Here is a 23116-nt window from a genome sequence, read left to right as displayed (position 1 = left end):
CTGGCTGGCGTAGTTTTAACTCCAGGCATACTGACTGCCACAGATGCGCCTAATTTATGACTTGGTGCACACCTCGTCATAAATTAGATGGATCTTACGGCAGCGCAGAGGGAAAAACTAATACTATCCGGTCTTAGTAAATGTGCCCCTGCAAGTTTTACTCTCATTCTGTATTGACACTGAATGTTTGTACTTCCTTTATTTCAGAACCGATGTCGGTAAATTCTCTGCAGATCGGTGATGTGACCTCGTCTTCTGTGTCTCTGACTTGGAGTAAACCTGATGAGTATCAGACGTCTTACAGCTACAGAGTCCAGACCCATCTCACCTCACCATCAGAAATGATAAATGATACAATAGTGAGAAGTGAATCAGCGACAATAATGAATCTGACAGCAGGAGAAACATATAAATTCATGGTGTATACCAGAGCTGCCGATGGCATCACTGAATCAAAACCGGCGTCACAATCTACCTGCACAAGTAATACCAATGTGTTCACAGTATGCCAATTTATGTAAATATGATGAAAATTGTTTTCTACTGAATTTCTTTATAGAAAATTGGCAGCGACACTTACATCCTGTCAAGTGCCCATCCCCTTTATCTGCCTCTATAATTAATCCAGCTTAACTATGCCAATTTATGTAAATATGATGAAAATTGTTTTCTACTGAATTTATTTATAGAAAATTGGCAGCGACACTTACATCCTGTCAAGTGCCCATCCCCTTTATCTGCCTCTATAATTAATCCAGCTTAACTATGGAGGTCAAAGGGGTTCTCCAGGAAGTAAGAAAATGAAAAAAAAAAATTATATTACTTTATCAGAAATATATTCCCAAATACTTTTCATTAGTTATAATGGCTCATTTTGTCTGGGGAGCAATCATTAGCAGAAATAAAATGGCCACCGTCCTATTAGTAGACACAAAACCTGTCCTAATCACACAGCAGGACAAGTTACTTCACAACACTGAGCTACAGAGCTGCCTCATCCTCCTCTCTGCTCTGCCTGTCAGGGATTATGATCTTGAATACAATTGATGAGATCTTCATCTGAATCTGTGTAGGAATTCATGAGGAGACATGAAGTACAGAGAGGACGGACAGGACAGGCTGTGGTAATTGAGACTGTACACAAGAGCTGTTTCTCATTAGCCACATCTCCACCTATCTGTCCTCTCTGTACTTCATGTCTCATAATCCCTGATAAGCAGAGCAGAGATGAGGATGAGGCAGCTCTTTAGCTCAGTGTTCTGAAGTAACTCATCCTGTTATGTGATTAGGACAGGTTTTGTATGTACTAATAGGGCGGCGGCCATTTTATTGCTCCTTATTATTGCTACCTAGACGAAACGAGCCATTACAACTAATGAAATGTATTTGGGAATATATTTATAATAAAGTAATATTTAAGTATTTTCAGTGATTTTATTTTCTTAATTCCCAGAGAACTTTTTTAAGCAGTATATCTCTGTAGTGGCTGACATGACACAATGGGATACACTGTGACATGTATTGTGTGACAGCAAGTTTCAGAATAGTGATTTGGCTGTAAATAGGCAACCAAACTGCAGAACAATCACAGGCAGGTGGCAGTGGCACAAGACGTGTACTATGTCGCATGCAATTTAAAACCTGCAACCAAAAATCCAATTGTGTTGGATTTTGTGCAACTTGCACATCACAGTGTATTGCATGGTGACCACACTGACAATCATAAGAAGTGATTTGCCATGTGACAACGTGATGTCACTGTGTAGCCCTAGCCATAAGTTGACACTAGCACTGAACACACAAATAGGTCCTCAATTTTAAATACTTGGATAACCCCTTTCAGTGTTGCATAACCAAAGGTGCATTTAGATGCTGTGAGGAACAGCCGATTTGTTGTAAATGAAGGATTTCTTCCTGACAATTCGCTGTTTGTTAAGAGGAGGTTGAGGCCCTGCATTTAGATAGAGCAATCATCTCCACAGTATAAGGACAAGCAACCCTTGCTGCTATCACTCATCATCATACAAAATCACTGTTCCTGGACAGCAGAGTGCTGTTTAGACAGCACGATCTGCTTCCCAGGAACGAGTATTAAGGTGTCTGCTCCTACGAGCTAAACGCTTGTTCATTTGGTCATTTGTGCTCCTTTACAAAGGCTGATTATCAGGAACAAGCGTTCATAGGAACATTCTTTCTAGATAATCAGCACAAACTTCAGGCCTTGTAAATGTGGCGTAACCAGTCTATAATTTGTGATATTCTCAGCTCCTGGACAAGTTTCCAGCCTCTCACTGAACAATTACAAGTCGGTTGATTTTCTTGGAGCAACATGGAAAAAACCTGAAGGAAAAGTGGATAATTATACCGTCAGTCTAACAGGAGCTGTGAATAAGACAATACCAACTATAACTACACAAGTGAATTTCATAGGATTACTGCCCGGAAGAGAATATACAGTCACCGTACAGACAGTCAGTGAGAACTGCAGCCAGATGTCTTTTCCAGTGACAGAGGCCACATGTGAGTATGATCAGGATCTGCTTAATGGTGACTCGGATCATCATCCTTCACCTCTGTTACTGTCACTTTTCCCTTATACGTCATGTGCTTATACGTTCTCACCTGTCTGTATTGTTGTTTGTGCAGATCCAACCCAACCTGGAAAGTTATCCCTTATCAGCATTGAAACTAAGAATCTGACGTTATCTTGGACAGAGCCAGTATATATGACCGGTGTGACTAAGTCATATAATATAAGCTATGGGATGTTCCCATCAACTAACATAACTGTGACCAGCAACGCAACAAATGTCACCCTTCAGAACCTGAAATCAGGGACTAATTACATCATTACTGTGGTCACAGTTGGAGTCCGGGGGTATCCGAGTTCACCTGTCAGCACATCTGTCTATACAAGTAGGTTCTCTCATGACTGTTTGCAACTTTTCATAAAATGTGACATACACTACAGAGAAATGGAGAGGGAGCAGAGTAATGGAAAGAAAAGGGTAGAGGAAAGAATTTTCATGAAAAAATTCTAGGAACATATTTTAAACGTTACGTCTTAAAGGGAACCTGTCACCTCCAACAAACATCCCAAGTCGGTTACCGTGACTTGAAGCAAGGAGGCCGCTGCCTACGTGACTTCAAGCCTGACTAGAGAAGCGCGCCGGAAGGGGATTAAAGAATGTTTTTACAGCTTCTGCTTCTCTGCCTGCAGGAAGAAAATGATCTTTACAAACATGCTGCTGGCTACTCTAAGGTACTGCTGCCGGCTTGGGATGTTTGTTGGAGGTGACAGGTTCTCTTTAAAGAATGTCATTGGAGAACACAACATCATGGATATATCCCCAAATGCCACTAGAAAATATGCTTTGGCCCAGCTCAGGTGGTCCACAGACACTGGATCAACCAGTTTTTTCTGAAGGTCTCGATGCTTTTTCTATTTTCTTTTCCCACTTTAGTGGAAACCCCTGTGAGTGCATCCCTCGGTACCTCACTGGTCATCCAGTCCACCCTCCCTTACTGCATCCGTAGTGGAATGCTGGTATTTCCCTCATGTGCGAGATTATCGAAGGGGTTACCCTGTGGTGCCTCTAGGTGCAGAACAGCGAGTATGTTCCTCCTTCTGTTAGCTTAGGTTTCCCTACGCCTCTTTCATGCCTTTTTCTCTGCTCCCGGGTCCATCCCCTCCTAGTCTGTGGGCCTTTCACCATCCCAGGATCCAACTTTCTCGCTTGTTATCATTGGGGGGCACAGTACCGTGGGTATAGCTTGCTGCTGCCACTAGGAGGCGACACTAGTCTAGAACTGTTAACTCCTCCCCTGCAGGCTATACCCCCTCCAGCCAGTAGAGAGAATATCAGTTTTAGCTTAGTGTCCGTAGGAGGCAGACCTCCGTGCCTTAAGCAAGGTGGTTTCTTCGTTTGATTTTAGATTTTTCCTTTTTCCCTTTTAGGTTTGGGAAACAGAGTTTCCCAGCCTCTCTGTTATCCCGGGGGGCAAGGCTGGTGTCGGATTCCCTCACCGCTCAACCTCCCCATAGAAGCAAAGGAGGAGCCAGGGTAGCCCAGTTCCCCTGCTTCCCGCCAGCCAAAGGGTCACCTAAGGCCGCCAGAATGCAAGACCCTTCCGCCATTCCAGACTCCTGCCACTCCGGTGCCAGCTGCCGAGGAGGTGACCCTGCTGGAACACGTGACCCTGCGGGTCCACTTAGGGAGGGTGAAGAGAAGAGGATGAAAATGGGGTAAGTAAACCGGAGTTAAGTATCCCCCCCTGGACCCCCCTTCCCCCGCTCATCCATCCAATACAAGGGTCCCATCCCATAATAATGGCAGCACGGTTGGGGGACTTACAGGGTTAATTATGCACTGGGCCGGCTGGTTGTCATTGGCAGCAGTATTCCCATGCAGCAAATCAGGGGTTAATGGGGCTCATACTTGGCGGGCCGCATCGCGCCGCCATCAGCATCCAAGATCCTGAACGAGCCCCCAACTGAAGGGGGTTAATTCATTTTTGCCAGCCCGTGCTTGCAAACGGGGCTGGCACACGGCATCTCCGCGCCACCCGATACTCTTCTTAGGCGCGCGCTAACCCGAGACGGGTAGTGCCACCTTTACATTCCGCCGGACGGGTTCGGAGGGCGGCGTCCGGCCACACATTAAAATTGAGGCCGAGGACGCTACAGGAAGTAGGCCGCATATAGCCCCGCCTGAAGGGAGGGCTTACAATGCCCGCCGGAATACGGGGGCAGAGCCTCTTTCTCCCGCACTTGGTCGACCATCTCCTCACCAAACGGAACCTGCTGCACGGCGCACTGGTGGGACAGTTAACAGTTAACCCCTTGCCTCTTGGCGATCTGGTAAAACAGTTAACCCCTTCCAGCCTGGAGTCTAGGCAGCGGGTTTAGGACCAGCCATGTCCAAACCAAACTGAGCACCCTGCAAGCCGTTTACTACTCATTATGATGAGTGTACTGAATGCAAAACTAAGTACCCTCGCTGTACGGCATGCGCTGCTCCCAGTCAGATTCTGCCCTCCCAGCCCACGCAGCCGGCTGACCGCCCTATAACCGTTACTCCGGACTGGGCACTTGCCCTTATGGGTCGTTTGGTTGATAACGCTCCACCTATGCAGGCCGCACTTACCGCGGCCGAGCATTCTAGGGGCAGACATGCTCAAAAACGGCCTAGAGCAGGACATCTCTCCTCCTCTGAAGCCTTGGCATCCCCTCCCCCAGATGGGTCACGCTCAGACACATCCTCCCTCCTTGTTGAGGTTCTGTCTGATGGGGAAATTGGGGAATCAGACTCTAATCTGGATGTGGAACAATCTTCCAGGATTGCTTCCATGGTAGACAGTTTGGTCACAGCGGTCCAGGACACTTTCCAATTACAAGTTGCCTCTCCCTCCACAGGTAGTCAAGGGGTGTCATTTCTTAGATCCAAATGTACTCAGAAGTCCTTTCCGCTGCACGATGACTTTTCGGTAGTCATTTCAAAAGCATGGGACCGGCCTGATCGTCGCTTCACCACCTCTAAGCGACTAGATCTGCTCTACCCTTTTTCAGCAGACTCAGTGTCTAAATGGTCCTCTCCACCGAAGGGAGGTCCAAGCACTCCTTCCGCACTAAAGCCTCAAACGCTCGTTCCAAAGAAGGAAGGGTCAGTTCGCCCGGTCTTAGACCTCAAGTTTCTGAACCGGTTCCTCCGGACTCAACATTTCAGAATGGAGTCCCTTCGCTCCGTGATTGCTTCACTGGACCGAGGCAAATTTCTTTCCTCATTTCTTTCCTTTCAGAAATCCAGGACACGTACTTACACGTCCCCATTGCCCCGGCGCATCAGCAGTTTCTCCGCTTTGCCATAGGCTCCCTTAATTACCAGTTGGTCGCCCTTCCCTTTGGTTTGGCGCCGGCGCTGTGAGTCTTCACAAAAGTACTCGCTCCCCTCCTTGCCTTGCTTCTTTTCAGGGGCATCACTATGGTTCCTTACCTGGACAACATTCTGGTCAAGGCGTCGATACTGCAAATCACTCTGGGTGGCTGGTAAACTTCCACAAGTCTTCGCTTCATCCCTCCAGACGGATCACCTTCCTGGGACGGATTCTCGACATGGAAGCGGCACGTGTCCGCCTCCCTCTGGACAGGCATCTAGCCCTCCTTCGGTTGATCGCCTTCTTCTTCAGCACAAACGTCCCTCGATTTGCAGTTGCATGCAAGTCCTGGGGTTAATGGTAGCCTCCTTCGAGGTGGTTCCATTGGCGCAATTTCACTCCTGCTCCTTTCAGCAGTCAATTTTATCATCTTGGGACATATCTCCGGACTCCCTGGACAGTCACATAGTGTTGTCCCCGGAGGTGCGTTCGGCCCTTAGCTGGTGGCTAGTGGCCCCAACAGTACTGTCCGGGAAGTCCTTCCTCCCGGTCTAATGGACGGTCATCACCACCGATGCCAGTCTCCAGGGGTGGGGTGGAGTTTTCCCACCTCAAAAAGTTCAGGGCGCATGGTCTCTATCAGAATCCTAACCGCCCATCAACATCCTGGAACTCCGGGCCATTAACCTGTCCCTCCTTCATTGGACCCCCCTCCTGAGAGGCCGGCCGATCAGAATCCAGTCTGACAACGCCACGGCTGTGGCATATATAAATCACCAGCGCGGAACCCGCAGCCAAGCGGTGATGGAGGAGTTGGCCAAGATCCTGCAATGGGCAGAGAAACATGTGCCAGCTCTTTCAGCGGTCTTCATCCCGGGAGTGGAGAATTGGACAGCGGATTACCTCAGTCAGACGACCGTGGACCCGAGGGAGTGGTCTCTGCATCCGGAGGTATTCGAGGCGATCTGTCTCCGTTGGGGTCGACCGGATGTGGACTTGATGGTGTCCAGGCTCAACCACAAACTTCCAGTCTTCTTCTCACGCACAAGGGACCACAAGGCATATGCCATAGACGCGTTGGTAGTGCCATAGGACGGATTCGCCCTGCTGTATGCATTCCCTCCCATTCCTCTCCTACTCCGGCTCTTGCGCAAAATCCAGACGTAGTGCATCTAGACGATCCTCATCGCGTCAGATTGGCTCTGTCGAGCGTGGTACTCCGACATAATCCTTCTTCTGGGAGATGTACCATGGCCCCTCCTGCTCAGGGATGATCTTCTCTCTCAGGGGCCTGTCTTCCACAAGAATTTACAGTCGCTTCGTTTGACGGCGTGGCTGTTGAGACTGCCATTCTGAAGAAGCGAGGATTCCCCGACGAGGTGATCAGCACCATGATCAGGGCCAGGAAGCCGGCATCGTCCAAGATTTATTATATGACTTGACTTTCTTTCCTGCAGTTTTGCGAGGAACGTAACCTTCCCCTTATGCGGTTCTCGCTGCCCACCGTTCTTTCCTTCCTGCAAGCAGGTTTGAACTTAGGTCTTGCCCTTAGTTCCCTGAAAGGTCAAGTCTCTGCGCTGTTGATTTTTTTCCAGCACCCCTTGGTCTTGAAGGGCCCGGTTAAGACCTTCCTTCAGGGGGTGGTTCACACTGTCCCCCCGTATCGTCATCCTGTCCCCGCGTGGGACTTAAACCTCGTACTTGGAGCACTACAATCGACCCCCTTTGAGCCTCTCCACTAAGTGTCGCCCTGTTTGCTCTCCTGGAAGGTGTCATTCCTAGTGGCTATCACGTCCATTAGGCGGGCTTCGGAATTAGCAGAACTTTCTTGTAAGGAGCCCTTTCTAATTCTGCACCAGGACAAGGCGGTGCTTTGCCAGATACCTTCTTTTCAGCCGAAGGTAGTCTCGGCATTTCATCTTAACTAAGATACTGTTCTCCCTTTGTTTTGCCCTTCTCCATCAAATCCTCAAGAGCATGCTCTCCATCGGCTTGACGTGGTGCGGGCACTGAAGATTTATTTATTCATCACAAGCTCCTTCTGGCATACGGACGCCTTGTTCGTCATTCCTTAAGGCCCTTGCAAGGGCTTGGTGGCCTCCAAGGTGACGATTGCTAGGTGGATTCGTTCAACCATCATCGAGGCGTACCACTCCCGGGACAAGGTTCCACCCCTTAGCGTCATGGCTCATTCAACCAGGGCGGTTGGCGATTCTTGGTCTCACTGTCACCGGGCTTCGGCTCTCCAACTATACCAGGCGTCAACTTGTTCCTCCTTGCACACGTTCACCAAGTTCTACCAAGTGCTCTCTTTCGCATCGGCAGATGCTGCCTTGGGCCGCAAGCTCTTGCAGACGGCAGTGTCCTGAGCTTCTATGAGGGTGTTTTTTCCATGGGTGTGGGCTTCTCCCTCCCCGTGGACTGTTTTGGGATATCCCACAGTCCTGTGTCCCCCAATGATAACGAGCGAGAAAACGAGATTTTTGTGGACTCACCTGTAAAATCTCTTTCTCGTTGAGTTTTTATTGGGATACACAGCACCCACCCAGTATGGATATTTCCTTTTGACGCTAATGTTTAGCGATAGGTTTGTCAGGTGCGTCCTCAGTTTGGTTCGGACCACAGGCGTTTGTTGCGTATTTTTATTCTTCTTGTTTCGGTTTCTTTCTCCTACTACTGCTTGGGCATAAACTGATATGCTCTTTCCTGGCTGGAGGGGGTATAGCCTGCAGGGGAGGAGTTAACAGTTCTAGCCTAGTGTTGCCTCCTAGTAGCAGCAGCAAGCTATACCCACGGTCCTGTGTCCCCCACAGGAGTCCACAAAAATCTCGGGTTTTTTTGGCCTCGCCTTTTTTCCTTCCCTACTTAAGTTCCTGACTCCTGCAGGGACTAGACTGTGCTATTTCCCTATATGTTCCTGGGGCCCCTGGAACTTTTTAGTTTTTTCTCCAGAAAGCCTTCTGACCTGACCTGCTCCTTTCTTCATTGCTCCACTCTTGCCTTGATGTCCCGATATCTCAGGCCGCCAGCAGTGCCTCATTCCCAGCTGGGACTTCAACTTGAGACCCAGGCTGCTCACTCTGTCACGCTTTTTCCTGGACTTTTTTCTTCGGTGCTTCCCTGCCTTGATCACTTCCTGGGAGGGGTCTGCTTGCCTTCCAATCCTGTTTCAATCACGGCCTTATTCCTCGGCTGCCATTCCTATGCCTCTCCCTTCAGTCATCTGCTCGTGGGTCCAGCACTAACTGATGAGCCTTCCATCTCTCCTGTAGCTGCTGCAGCACTTCTTCAGGAACACAGCATCTAGTGGTAGCCTTTTTTGACCCACATGTTTTAGGGAAAACTCCCAAAGACCACAAGCCCCGGGGTCACTACCTACTTTACGTGCTTCTGCTATAATACAGATTGCCATGCGGACAGCCTGACCTTGTCTGTACCCAATCCCTTGGGCCTAAAGTCTCCCAGGATGCCCCAGTCCATCCCCAAGTTGGTTCCTCCTAAATTGGCCTTTTCCCTCTCCCAAACCATAGGTAACCTTGCCTGGCTCTCTCAATTCCAAGTCTGCTTTTGTTGCAGTTGGCTCGGTTTGCCGAGTAGGCAGCAGCAGCCAATTCCATAATAGCAGCCAGTTCCGTGAGCAGCAGACATGGCATCTAAAAAGGTACTTATAACTCTCCCCCTCCTAGTCGAAAAGCTTTTCAGTATTGGCTTGGAAGAGGTTATCTCAGAGGACACAGGAGGTAAGAGTTCCCACATACCTCAGAACCATTCCTGTTGCCACACCTCTTTGGTAACAAATTCCCAGATGTTTTATTCCTTTCAAGACTCTTCGTCCCGTCATGATTAAAAATCTTCCTGTCTGTCTTTCAAGGACAAACCTTCCTGGCATGCCCGCCCTAAACCTTTCAAGTCCCTTTCCAGCAAATCCTCTACTGCATGAAGGCCTTCCCCCACGTGAGTCACTTTCCTGGAGATTGTGTCATCAGGATACAAAATAGAATTTTATGTCTCCCTCCAGAAGATTCTCCATGTCACCGCTGCCTCAGTCTTCATCTTTGCAGCTGCCTTTTTCAGGTCATTCATTCTCTTTGCACACTAGGTGTGATTGTACCCGTGCCTGCTTCCGAACATTTTTAGTGGTTCTACTCCAACCTCTTCATGGTTTCCAAAAAGGACAGCTTTCTGCCCCATGCTAGACCTGAAAACCCTTAATTGGTTTGTCCGGGTCCACCACTTTTGTATGGAATCCCTCAGATCAGTGGTGGCATTCCTGGAAATGGGCAATTTACACATTCTCATTTGATAAGAATTGGCTTAAATAAGTGTTTATTACCTCTCAGTTGGTTGAAAGTGAAAGTACCAGTTACACAGTCAGACTACATGCACACGACCGTACGTGGTTTGCGGTCCGCAAATTGCGGATCCGCAAAAAAAAAAGTAACAATGTCTAAAACGGACAAGAATAGGACATGTTCTATTTTTTTTGCGGGGCAATGGAACGGACATGCTGATGCGGTCAGCACACGTTGTGCTGTCCGCATTTTTTGCGGACCCGTTGAAATTAATGGGTCTGCATCCTATCCGCAAAAAAAATGGAACGGACACGAAAACAAACAACGTTCGTGTGCATGTAGCCTTAGAAAAACAGTTAACCCTTTGTGACTGAACAGCTCAATATTTTTAATAAAGGCCAGACCTCAGCAGCTACAGGCCGGTAGCACTGACCTCACACTTGATGAAGACCTTCAAGAGGCTGGTTCTTAACCATCTTCGCCCCCTGGTGAGGTCTTCATTAGATCCACTGCAGTTTGCCTACCAGCCTGGCATCAGGTTGGATGATGCCATCATCTACCTCCTACACCGAGCTCTAACTTACCTGGAGAGGCCTAGAAGCACTGTGAGGATCATGTTTTTATATTTCTCCAGTGCTTTTACCACCATCCAACCTGGACTTCCGAGGGACAAGCTGGAGATGGCAGGAGTGGACCACCACATGTCACATTGGATACTTGACTACCTCACAGAACACCCACAGTTTGTTAAATCTCAGGGTTGTGTCTCTGACAAGCTGATCTGCAGTACAGAGGCACCACAGGGAACGGTGCTGGCACCGTTCCTCTTCACCCTCTACACTGCAGACTTCTCCATCAACTCCCCAGGCTGCCACCTACAAAAGCTCTCTGATGACTCTGCCATAGTCAGCCTTATTACAGGTGAGGACGACTTAGAGTACAGACAGGGGACACAGGATTATGTGGATTGGTGTCAGTGGAACCAGCTGCAGATCAACGCGGGCAAAACCAAGGAGCTGTTGGTGGATTTCCGCAGACACAGGCCCTCTGCTTTGGTTCCAGTGAATATACAGGGAAGGGACATTGAGGTGGTGGACTCTTATAAGTACCTGGGTGTTCACCTGAACAACAAATTGGACTGAAGCCATAACACTGATGCTCTTTTCAAAAAGGGTCAGAGCAGACTCTATCTGTTGAGGAGACTGAGGTCCTTTGGAGTGCTAAAGACCTTCTTTTACTCAGTGGTGGCATCAGCCATATTCTATGGTGTGGTTTGTTGGGGGAGCAGCTTATCTGTGGCTGAGAGACCGAGATTAGATAAGCTCATTAAGAAAGCCAGCTCTGTCCTAGGTTGTCCCCTTGATCCAGTGCAGGAGGTGGGTGAGAGAAGAACTCTAGCAAAATTAACATCACTGTTAGACAATGTCTCCCACTCCATGCACGAAGCTGTTATGGAGCTGGAGAGCTCCTTCAGTGACCGACTGTTGCATCCTAGGTGCACGAAGGAACGTTATCAGAGGTCCTTCCTCCCAGTAGCGGTTAGGATTTATAACCACCACTGTTCGTCCGTCTCCAGCCGCGCTCCACTAATTTAGGCCCCGGCTTTTCGGGCCTACTAGGCCGCAACTCTCCGCCCACTTTCTGACTTCCCGGGCTTGCTCCGTCACCTCCCCTCTGTGGGGGGAGCCTGGGAGGGGCCTCTCCTGCCTACCAATCCAGCTCCAGGTTCCCTGCTCTCTCTCAGAGGGGCGGTTCTTCCTCCGGCTGTCGGCTCCTGCTATCTTTGGGTCGCCATCTTCTGCTCTCCTGCTTGGGGTGCGCTGCACTGCTCCTGGGGTCTGGTAGGCAGCCTCTGGCTGAATTTCTCTGCAGGCTCCTTCCCCCCCCCCCTTCCCCTCTCAATTGCTGCATTCTCCTGCAGCGCTGCCACCTGATCAATAGCTGCTGCAGCACCTCTTGGGAGCGTGGCATCCGGGGACAGATAGGACAGCCCTGCTCCTCTATGAGGGCCTCCTCTCCCAGCCTCCCTATCGGATTGCTAATTATTTCATGTGCGTCCGTTGTCTATGGAGTTTTCCATGTGGTCGCCTTGACCCCCCGGGGTCTATCCTGCAGATGGGCCACGCTCACGCTCAGATACAGGGTCACGCAAGGAGTAGCCCACGGACCAACCTCGGGTGGTCTCAACTAGCTTCCACCCCTCCTCGGCATCCTCAGGTCGCCCCAGGACAGGCCTGAGGCTGGTGACGAAGCCTTCTCTGTCAGTTGCCTCTGGGGACACCTCTGCACCGATTCCCTCGGAACAGAGCATCAGGCGGTCTTCCACCATGCAGAATCCCTCTGTGTGGTCAAGTCAAACGTGCATGGTGGTACCTACCCTACCCAGGTTTGGTGCTCCTCTAGTGGACTTTCAGATGGCGCTCTCCTGCCTGCACAGGTAATTACCGCACAGGTAAGGCAGCCGTCACCGTGCTTAGCAACTGGGACACCTACGCGGTGTCTCTGGTACGTACGCCCTCGTAGGCTTTACACAACAGACCTTCCTCGTAGGCTGTACACGACAGACTGGTTCCCCTATCCAGGGGCTATGTTCTAGGCAAGCTGATAATTCAGGCAAACGCCTCTTGTAGGGTTGGTAACCCTTCTCGGCCTCTAAAGGTTCTTTTGTAGTGCATGTACCAGAGAATACAGGCCGGCTTCTATTGCCGTGGCGATTACATCTGTCTGTTTCCAGCCACCTTGTTACTTTCATAGGTAGAGTTCCTACACCTACTCCAGATGCTGTAGCCATTACTCCTGGCTGGCTCTATGGTGTTCCATGCGGCACTATTTCCCCCTACCGGGCGAGATATACAGGCCGCCTTCAATTGCTGTAGCAATTGCACCTGTCTGTTTTCAGCCACCTTGCTCCCTTCATGGGTAGAGTACCTACACCATCTCCTGATGCTGTATCCAATATCCCTGGCGGGCTCTATTGTGTTCCGTGCGCCACTATTTTTCCCTTTCTGGCGAGCTATGAGGCCACTCAATTGCTGTCGCAATTGCCTCTGTTTGGTTCTAGTGGGCACCAGGCTGCCACCTTGCTCCCTTCATAGGTAGAGTACCTTCACTATCTCCAGAGGCTGTTGCCGTTGCTCCTGTCTGGCCTTATGGTGTACCCTGCGGCACTATTTCTCCCTTATTGGACGAGATATTGAGGCCACCTTGTATTGCCGTGGCCACTGCACCTACCTCATCATAGTGTGCACCAAATAGCCATCTTACTCCCTTCTTAGGTAGATTCCTGCACCGTCTCTGATGCTGCAGCCGTTACACCTGTCTGGCTCTATAGTGTACTATGCGGCCCTGTTTCTCTCTTTTCAAGCGAAATAGAGGGCCTCCTTCAGTTGCCATTGCACTTACTTAATTGTGGTGTGCACCTGTCGTTCTTTGTGGTACAGTGCGGCCCTATTTTCCCCTTCCCGAGCGGAATATAGGTACCATTGCTAACGTGGCAGCCGTTGCACTTCTCTGGTCCTAGGGTGCACCATGCGGCCACATTGCTCTAATCTTGGATCTAGTACCTCTACCATCTCCAGATGCTGTACCCATTGCACCTGTCTGGTTGTATCTCTGCACTACACAGCCGTATTTCTACGTTACGGGTTGAGGACCTGCTTCCTCCAAATGCGGTCGCATTCCCGGATGCTGTGGCTTTGTTTCCACTCTCCTTAGAGTGCAACATGCAGCCCCGTTACCTCGGTTTTAGGCGGGTATTTTTAGTACCCACGTGCTGGGCCCTATGGTGCAATCTGTGGCCCATACAGTCTCTGTATTTCTGGGTGCTTCCTTCCCCGGGCTCTAATCTGTGCTGCGGATGTAGGTTACTTCCCTTTTTGGTTCTTCCATACATCTGCCACTCCGTTACTGTCGTGCTCCTTGTACTTTTTCAAGGCACTGTCCACAATGGTCATCCTGGTTCAGCATGTACATGGTAACCATATCTGACAGGGGTCAGCGACATTATCCTCACTGGACGTCCTAACTGATGAGTCAGGGACAGAACCACTGAGCGCCACACACCTGAGGTGAATTTTCTGCTGATTGCTATGGCATTGGACAGGGTTCCGTAGTTCCTTCTGGGTCCGGGTGTTCCCTTATATTCTCTGCTTAGTTGTACTATCTAACAGAGGGCAGTCCCCTTGGACCTTGCTATTGTCTGCGCCTGTCTGGTACTTTCTCCCCCTGGGAGTCTTCTGTATGTCGGTCGCAGCTGGTTTCTACTTTTCGTGTAGTCACACCCTTTTCTTTTATAGCGACTTCTCCATTCCTTATGCATATGGGTGTCTGTTGTTTTAATGGTACAACCCAAGCTGCTGTACTTGCCTTCCCCGGGACAATGTATGCCGATTGCTAGCCTCTATTCTTAGAATGGCTAGTTGTCCATGGCCAATTCCTTCCCCTATGGTGGTTCTTTTAATTTTTTCTTGGATATTCTGGTTTTTGTTGTCCTCTGGTTCAGTTCCTGGTTCCTTGTGAGCCCATAGCAGGTACTCCTTTCTGCATTCCTTGTCCCCGTTCATTTGACCACACAGATTCTGTATGATAATCGTTGTTTGGGAGGGGCCTGGGTTGATTGTTCCCCTTGTGGGTTCCAATAGCCTTGTGGACCTCTTGCGATTCGTGTCTATCTTCCCATCCTCCCACGTCAAGTACCTGGTATTGAGTGGTTTAGTGCTATGGTTTGCATTTCCACCTTATGGTCTCCTTTGGGAGGGACTCCCTCCTGTTTGTAGAACCTTCCTCCTTAGACTGATGGGGGAACTCTCCTTCTACTCCCATGTCCCTCAGTCCAGTGTGTTCCTGCTGAGATTTCCTGGGCCTGCATCTCCCTGATACTTCATTTGGCCGGGGTTTCTCCGGTCTTGCGCTTCTCAGTGATATTTTGTTATCAGAGGCTCGTTCCTCGTCTCCTGGTTTGGGGATGCAGGTCTTATCTTATCTTTTCTTTTTTCCAGGCCTTTACTTACAACCCCGTCCCTTTCCAAGGGTTGGCGGTTTCCCTTAGCGCCTTTTGGGGTTTTCTCCTTTCAATAGGACGCTTAACTTCATCACCTGCTTTGCGGTGGGGGGAGACCTGATCCCTTCATATGTGAGCCTTGCTATGGCTTCCCTCACTCCAGTGTGCCCTTGCTAAGATATCCTGGGCCTGCATCTGGTCCCCTTTTTTCCCTGATACTTTGTTTGGCCAGAGTTTCTCCGGTCTGGCGCTTCTCAGCGATATTTTGTTTTCAGAGGCTCGTTTCTCGTCTCCTGGTTTTGGGATGCAGGTCTTATCTTTTCTCTTTTCCTGGTTTTTACTTACAACCCCCTCCCCTTCCAAGGGTTGGCGGTTTCCCTTAGCGCCTTTGGGATTTTTTCCTTTCAATAGGGCGCTTAACTTCTTCACCTGCTCAGTGAGCCTTGCTATGGCTTCCCTCACTCGTTTGGCCTTCAGTGATTTCATGTTCTCTTGCTCCCCTGGCCTGTCGGGGGTTGGCCCCAGGGTGTTTGTGCTTTCGCCTGAGACAATTAGAATGTTAGGTAGCTCCAATACTCGGTGCTGTCCTACTTTCTCTCCAGCCTTCGGCTGAGCTGGGTGTTCCCCTTTGCCTTCTTCTTGCATTTGGATCGTTCTCCCAGGCATTTGCCCTGGGGTGCTGGCAGTCTTCATTGTGGCTTCCTTGGGGTTTCTCCCTTGTTATGAGGCTTCTTGCCTATTCCGTGCTTTTCTCCTGTTGGGTCACATGGTTCTCCCGCACCTGTATACCCAACAGGTGGCATGGCTGTTCTTTTCCCACCCTCGGTGACTGCTTTGGGACGTCCCATGGTGCTGTGTCCCCCAATGCCATGCATGAGAAAATTGGATTTTTCGTACTCACCGTAAAATCCTTTTCTCGTAGTAGGCATTGGGGGACACAGATCCCACCCTATGTTTTCTACTTACGCTTCTCCGGGCTGGTCTCTTGATCTTTCCCGGTACGGTAGTTGTTGGTTCCTTGCTTTTATTCTCTCTCCTACTGCTTTTGGTACAAACTGATCTGCCTAGTGCCTGTGGATAGGGTATAGCCCAACGGGGAGGAGCCAACACTTTTTTATGTCTAATGTCGCCTCCTAGTGGTAGTTGGACATATACCCATGGTGCTGTGTCCCCCAATGCCTACTACGAGAAAAGGATTTTACGGTGAGTACAAAAAATCAATTTTTTTTGCCAAAAATAAGTTAAATGCAATCATTAAAAAAAAATTACTCTAAAGGTGTATATAGCCTTTAACCGCCTCCGGACCGCCTAACGCAGGATCGCGGTGCGGAGGCGGTTGTCTCAGGCAGAGTCATGCGTCTGCGCGTCATATCGCGAGACGCGAGACTTCCTGTGAACGCGCGCACACAGGATCGGCAGGTAAGCGAGTGGATCTACAGCCTGCCACACTACACTACACCCCCCCCCCGTCACTTATTAACCCCTTATCAACCCCTGATCACCCCAAATAGACTCCCTGATCACCCCCCTGTCATTGATCACGCCCCTGTTGGGCTCCATTCAGATGTCCGTATGTGTTTTACGGATCCATGGATCGGATCCGCAAAACACATACGGACGTCTGAATAGAGCCTTACAGGGGGGTGATCAATGACAGGGGGGTGATCACCCCATATAGACTCCCTGATCACCCCCTGTCATTGATCACCCCCCTGTAAGGCTCCATTCAGACGTCCGTATGTGTTTTGCAGATCCGCGGATCCACGGATCGGATCCGCAAAACACATACGGACGTCTGAATGGAGCCTTCCAGGGGGGTGATCAGGGAGTCTATATGGGATGATCACCCCCCTGTAAGGCTCTATTCAGACGTCCGTATGTGTTTTACGGATCCACGGATCGGATCCGCAAAACACATACGGACGTCTGAATGGAGCCTTACAGGGGGGTGATCACCCCATATAGACTCCCTGATCACCCCCCTGTCATTGATCACCCCCCTGTAAGGTTCCATTCAGAGGTCCGTATGTGTTTTGCGGATCCACGGATCGGATCGGATCCGCAAAACGCATACGGACGTCTGAATAGAGCCTTACAGGAGGGTGATCAATGACAGGGGGGTGATCACCCCATATACACTCCCTGATCACCTTCCTGTCATTGATCACCCCCCTGTAAGGCTCCATTCAGAGGTCCGTATGTGTTTTGCGGATCCACGGATCGGATCTGCAAAACACATACGGACGTCTGAATGGAGCCTTACAGGGGGGTGATCAATGACAGGGGGGGGATCACCCCATATACACTCCCTGATCACCCCCCTGTCATTGATCACCCCCCTGTAAGGCTCCATTCAGACGTCCGTATGTGTTTTGCGGATCCACAAAACACGGACACCGCGGAACCGCAAAACACATACGAACGTCTGAATGGAGCCTTACAGGGGGGTGATCAATGACAGGGTGGTGATCACCCCATATAGACTCCCTGATCACCCCCTGTCATTGATCACCCCCCTGTAAGGCTCCATTTAGACATTTTTTTGGCACAACTTGTGTCAAAAAATAAAATCTCACATGAACTCACCATACCCCTCACGGAATCCAAATGTGTAAAATTTTTTAGACATTTATATTTCAGACTTCTTCTCACGCTTTAGGGCCCCTAAAATGCCAGGGCAGTATAAATACCCCACATGTGACCCCATTTCGGAAAGAAGACACCCCAAGGTATTCGCTGAGGGGCATATTGAGTCCATGAAAGATTGAACTTTTTGTCCCAAGTTAGCGGAAAGGGAGACTTTGTGAGAAAAAAAAAAAAAAATTTCCGCTAACTTGTGCCCCAAAAAATTATCTTCTATGAACTCGCCATGGCCCTCATTGAATACCTTGGGGTGTCTTCTTTCCAAAATGGGGTCACATGTGGGGGATTTATACTGCCCTGGCATTTTAGGGGCCCTAAAGCGTGAGATGAAGTCTGGGATCCAAATGTCTAAAAATGCCCTACTAAAAGGAAATTAGGCCCCTTTGCGCATCTAGGCTGCAAAAAAGTATCATACATGTGGTATCGCCGTACTCAGGATAAGTAGGGAATGTGTTTTGGGGTGTCTTTTTACATATACCCATGCTGGGTGAGAGAAATATCTCTCTATAATGACAACTTTCTATAAAAAAAATGGGAAAAGTAGACCTTTAGAGAGATATTTCTCTCACCCAGCATGGGTATATGTAAAAATACACCCCAAAACACATTGCCCTACTTCTTCCGAGTACGGCGATACCACATGTGTGACACTTTTTTGCAGCCTAGGTGTGCAAAGGGGCCCACATTCCAAAGAGCACCTTTAGGATTTCACAGGGCATTTTTAACACATTTGGATTTCAAACTACTTCTCACGCATTAGGGCCCCTAAAATGCCAGGGCAGTATAACTACCCCACAAGTGACCCCATTTTGGAAAGAAAACACCCCAAGGTATTCCGTGAGGGGCATGGCGAGTTCCTAGAATTTTTTATTTTTTGTCACAACTTAGCGGAAAATGATGATTTAAAGAAAAAAAAAAAATTCTTATAAAGTCTCATATTCCACTAACTTGTGACAAAAAAAATTAAATTCTAGGGACGGGTTTTTCTACTGTCTGGGCATTGTAGAACCTCAGGAAACATGACAGGTGATCACAAAGTCAGAGCTGCTTCAAAAAGCATAAATTCACATTTTTGTACCATAGTTTGTAAACGCTATAACTTTTACCCAAACCACATATTTATTTTTTTTTACCCAAACATTTTTTTTTTGTCAAAGACATGTAGAACAATAAATTTAGAGAAAAATGTATATATAGATGTCGTTTTTTTAAAAGAAAATTACAACTGAAAGTGAAAAATGTCATCTTTTTGCAAAACTTTCGGTAGCAGCAATGAAATACCACCAAATGAAAGCTCTATTAGTGAGAAGAAAAGGAGGTAAAATTCATTTGGGTGGTAAGTTGCATGACCGAGCAATAAACGGTGAAAGTAGTGTAGTGCAGAATTGAAAAAAGTGGTCTGGTCATTAAGGGGGTTTAAGCTAGGGGGGCTGAGGTGGTTAAAGTAGTGCATGCTGCGTTTTTAAAACGCACATGTATTTTATGCACCCTATGAATAGCTGCATTAAAAAATTTGGGTGGAAATTTATCATGAGGGTAATATTTGAGGTCAGTTTTGCTGGAGTCTGTGTTGGTGTACTTTATGCTGCATTTATCATATGTTGCACGTTGTTTGATAAATGTCTCATCCTTAAACCTAACACTTTGGTATAGAAAAGCTCCTCCAATTATCCTATTCCAGTGGTTACCTATTAGAGAACCCTGCAAGTTTTACTCTCATTCTGTATCAACACTGAATGTTTGTACTTCCTTTATTTCAGAACCGATGTCGGTAAATTCTCTACAGATCAGTGATGTGACCTCATCTTCTGTGTCTCTGACGTGGAGTAAACCTGATGAGTATCAGACGTCTTACAGCTACAGAGTCCAGACCAATGTCACCTCATCAGTATCAATAAATGATACAAGTGTGAAAAATGATACAATAGGGAGAAATGAATCAGCGACAATAATGAATCTGACGGCAGGAGAAACCTATACATTCATGGTGTATACGAGAGCTGCCGATGACATCACTGAATCGGACCTGGTGTCACAATCTACCTGCACAGGTAATACCAATGTGTTTAAAGTATGACATTCTGATGAAAAAAAGATAAAAATTGTTCTTCTCTCTAACTTTAATAATACTGAAATGTGGCAGAGACATTTACATCCTGACAAGCTCTATTGCCCCTTCTCTGCCTCAGTTTAACTACAGTTGTTAAGCAGTATATGGGTGCCTGCACACGGTCCAGATTTGTGTGCAGAAAATCTACATGAAATCCACACCAGAATTGCACATAAATCCACACTATTTACTGTGTTTTTTGGGGCGTTTTTTGTTGCTGAGTTTTGTGTGGCTTTTTGGGCTTTTTTTGTTTATGTGAGCAATCCAATTGAAGTCTATGGGGAAAAGTACTCTACAGAAGGTGCAGAACAAATGACATCCTGTGGATTTTAAAATTCACACAACAGGTCATTTCCTGCACCTAAGAAATGATGTATAGCTAAAGTAGCGAGGTAACATATTAGCCAGAAAAATCTATGTGATTTTTGTGTTAAAAAAAGATAAAAGTATTATAGCAGTGATACCTTTATTGGCTACCCAAATTTTTTTTAGGGCTCTTTCACACAAGCAGATCCCGTACGGGTAATCCACTGCGTGAAAGACAGCCAAGCCCCACTCTGGACAGCAGAGACACAAAGCAGTAACATGATTGATAATGCTCTGTGCCTCTCTGTGATCTTTTTACTACAAAATCACAGTGAGATAAAGTTGTCACTGTGATTTTGTAGCAAAAAGTTCATATAGAGGCACGGAGCATTATCAATCATGGTAATGCTCAGTGTCTCTGCTGTCCGGAACAGGGCTTGGCTCTCTTTCACGCAGCGGATTCCACGCATGGGATCCACTCGTTTAAAAGAGCCCTTAGGCCTGTTTCACACGGGCGTCATGTTTTTGACCCGGATAAGATGCGGGTGCGTTGCGGGAAAATGCACAATTTTTCTGCGCGAGTGCAAAACATTGTAACGCGTTTTGCACGCGCGTGAGAAAAATCGGCATGTTTGGTATCCAGACCCGAATTCGGGTTTGGGTTAGATGTTGTGTAGATTTTATTATTTTCCTTTATAACATAGTTATAAGGGAAAATAATAGAATTCTTAATACAGAATGCATAGTATAATAGGGCTGGAGGGGTTAAAAAAAAATAATAATAATAATTTAACTCACCTTGTGAAAGGGGCCTTAGGCGAGAATTCCGTGCAGGTGCAATGCGTTCACCGGTCCCTTTCACACGGGCGAGATTTCCGCGCAGGTGCAATGTGTGAGGTGAACGCATTGCACCCGCACTGAATCCGGACCCATTCACTTCTATGGGGCTGTGCGCATGACCGGTGATTTTCATGCATCACTTGTGCGTTGCGTGAAAATCGCAGCATGCTCTATATTGTGCGTTTATCACACAACGCAGGCCCCATAGAAGTGAATGGGGCTGCGTGAAAATCGCAAGCATCCGCAAGCAAGTGCGGATGCGGTGCAATTTTCACGCATGGTTGCTAAGATGACAGTTTATTCACTGTATTATTTTCCCTTATAACATGGTTATAAGGGGAAATAATAGCATTCTTTATTACAGAATGCTTAGTAGAAGGTCAATTGAGGGTTAAAAAAAAAAAATTAACTCAACTCCTCCTCTTGATCGCGTAGTTGCCGATCTCTTCTTACTTCTTTAATCATGAGCTGCTGGCTAAAGGACCTGTGGTGATGTCACATCACATGGTCCAATCACATGGTCCATCACCGTGGTGATGGACCATGTGATTGGACCATGTGATGAGCTCAGTGACGTCACCACAGGTCCTTTGACAGGTCCTGAACAAAGAACAGGAGACCGGCAGCTATGCGATCAATTGGAGGAGGTGAGTTAATTTTTTATTTATTTTTTAACCCTCAATTGACCTTGTACTAAGCATTCTGTATTAAACAATGCTATTATTTTCCCTTATAACCATGTTATAAGGGAAAATAATTACATCTACACAACCTTGAACCCAAACCTGAACTTCAGTGAAGAAGTTCGGGTCTGAGTACCACATTCAGTTTTTTATCACGCTCGTGCAAAACATATTGCACCTGCGCGATAAAAACTGAACAACGGAACGCAATCGCAGTCAAAACTGACTGCAATTGCGTAACTACTCACGCGGGTTTGCCGCAACGCACCCGGGACGCACCCGGACCTGATCCGGACACGCTCGTCTGCAAGGGGCCTTAGTTGTTTATTATTTTTTAGTATTTGTCTAATCTCCTTCACTTTGCCAGTACTGGATTACACTGTGGTTTTTCTGCCTGAAAGTTGAGTAATCCATATCATGTGCAGCCACCCTATCTCTACTTTCCAGACTGTCGGACATGACTCACTGCAGACATTAGAGAACGAGAAAGCAACTTGGCAGCAAATAATGCCATTACCTGCACCAAATTTAGTATTAGTTTAATTTGTCTAAATGTAAATTGGAATTGTTATTATCGATAATTTCACAATGAAATCAATATTTTTAGCGATTTAGCGTTACTGATGATAATAGATAATTGTAGTATTTCAAAATGTATATAGCAGTGGTCTCCTCCGCTACTGAGCAGGTGGTTGCCGGGTAGGAACGCTTCCCTTCTGAAAATCGCCTGCAGAATCTGTAGGTATAATAGGGCCCTTAATTTATCCTCTTCAGTAAAAAATAGTTCAAATTTTACACATATACAATTGCACATACTGTCTATGACATGGGTTTCATCACTGTGTAAAAAGTACTTATAGATATGTTGATGGGTTCAATAAATGAAACAATTCATTTAATATAATTACACAAGTTTTAATTTGCACTGCAGGAAGCGTGTAGATGAGGTTAGTGCTGTAATTGCACCTAATTCATCAATGGGCGACTGTATGATACCATATTGTAAATATAATGTGTTTTGCTTTTAGTTCCAGAGGCAGCTGAAGACTTCATTTGTGCTGGTCAATTAAATTCATCCTCTCTCATTGTCACTTGGACCTGTCCAGGAGGATTGTATACCAACTTTACATTTATAGCAACCAACAACAACAACTCCGTCCACAATGATGTTAATACTGCTGCGTGCAGTCCTATTCAGCAAACTTATATTATGCAAGGGTTAAGTTTCAACACAATCTACAGTGTCAGTTTAACAACTGGGTCTTCATGTGGCAAATCCAGTAGGGTGGTGCAGAAGAATTGCTTAACCGGTATTGGATGTAAGTCATTATTCTATACAGTAATGTTCCAGTGTTGCATGTTCATTGGT

At 47.5% G+C, this 23116-nt stretch overlaps 1 protein-coding gene across 1 annotated transcript in view; it reads left to right on the top strand.

Moving 5' to 3' along the window:
• LOC122920742 (tenascin-X-like) overlaps positions 1-23116 on the top strand; it is a 132057-nt gene that overhangs the window by 71314 nt on the left and 37627 nt on the right. Inside the window, exons 31-37 of the mRNA XM_044270456.1 lie at positions 208-483; positions 2266-2547; positions 2647-2878; positions 3959-4246; positions 10564-11279; positions 19569-19859; positions 22776-23066. Of these exons, the coding sequence (XP_044126391.1) occupies positions 208-483; positions 2266-2547; positions 2647-2878; positions 3959-4246; positions 10564-11279; positions 19569-19859; positions 22776-23066 (2376 nt within the window). The remainder of the gene's footprint in view (positions 1-207; positions 484-2265; positions 2548-2646; positions 2879-3958; positions 4247-10563; positions 11280-19568; positions 19860-22775; positions 23067-23116) is intronic.

This window comes from Bufo gargarizans, chromosome 10, assembly GCF_014858855.1.
Source record: "Bufo gargarizans isolate SCDJY-AF-19 chromosome 10, ASM1485885v1, whole genome shotgun sequence".
NCBI lineage: Eukaryota > Metazoa > Chordata > Amphibia > Anura > Bufonidae > Bufo > Bufo gargarizans.
This window is presented reverse-complemented; position numbering and strand designations above follow the sequence as displayed.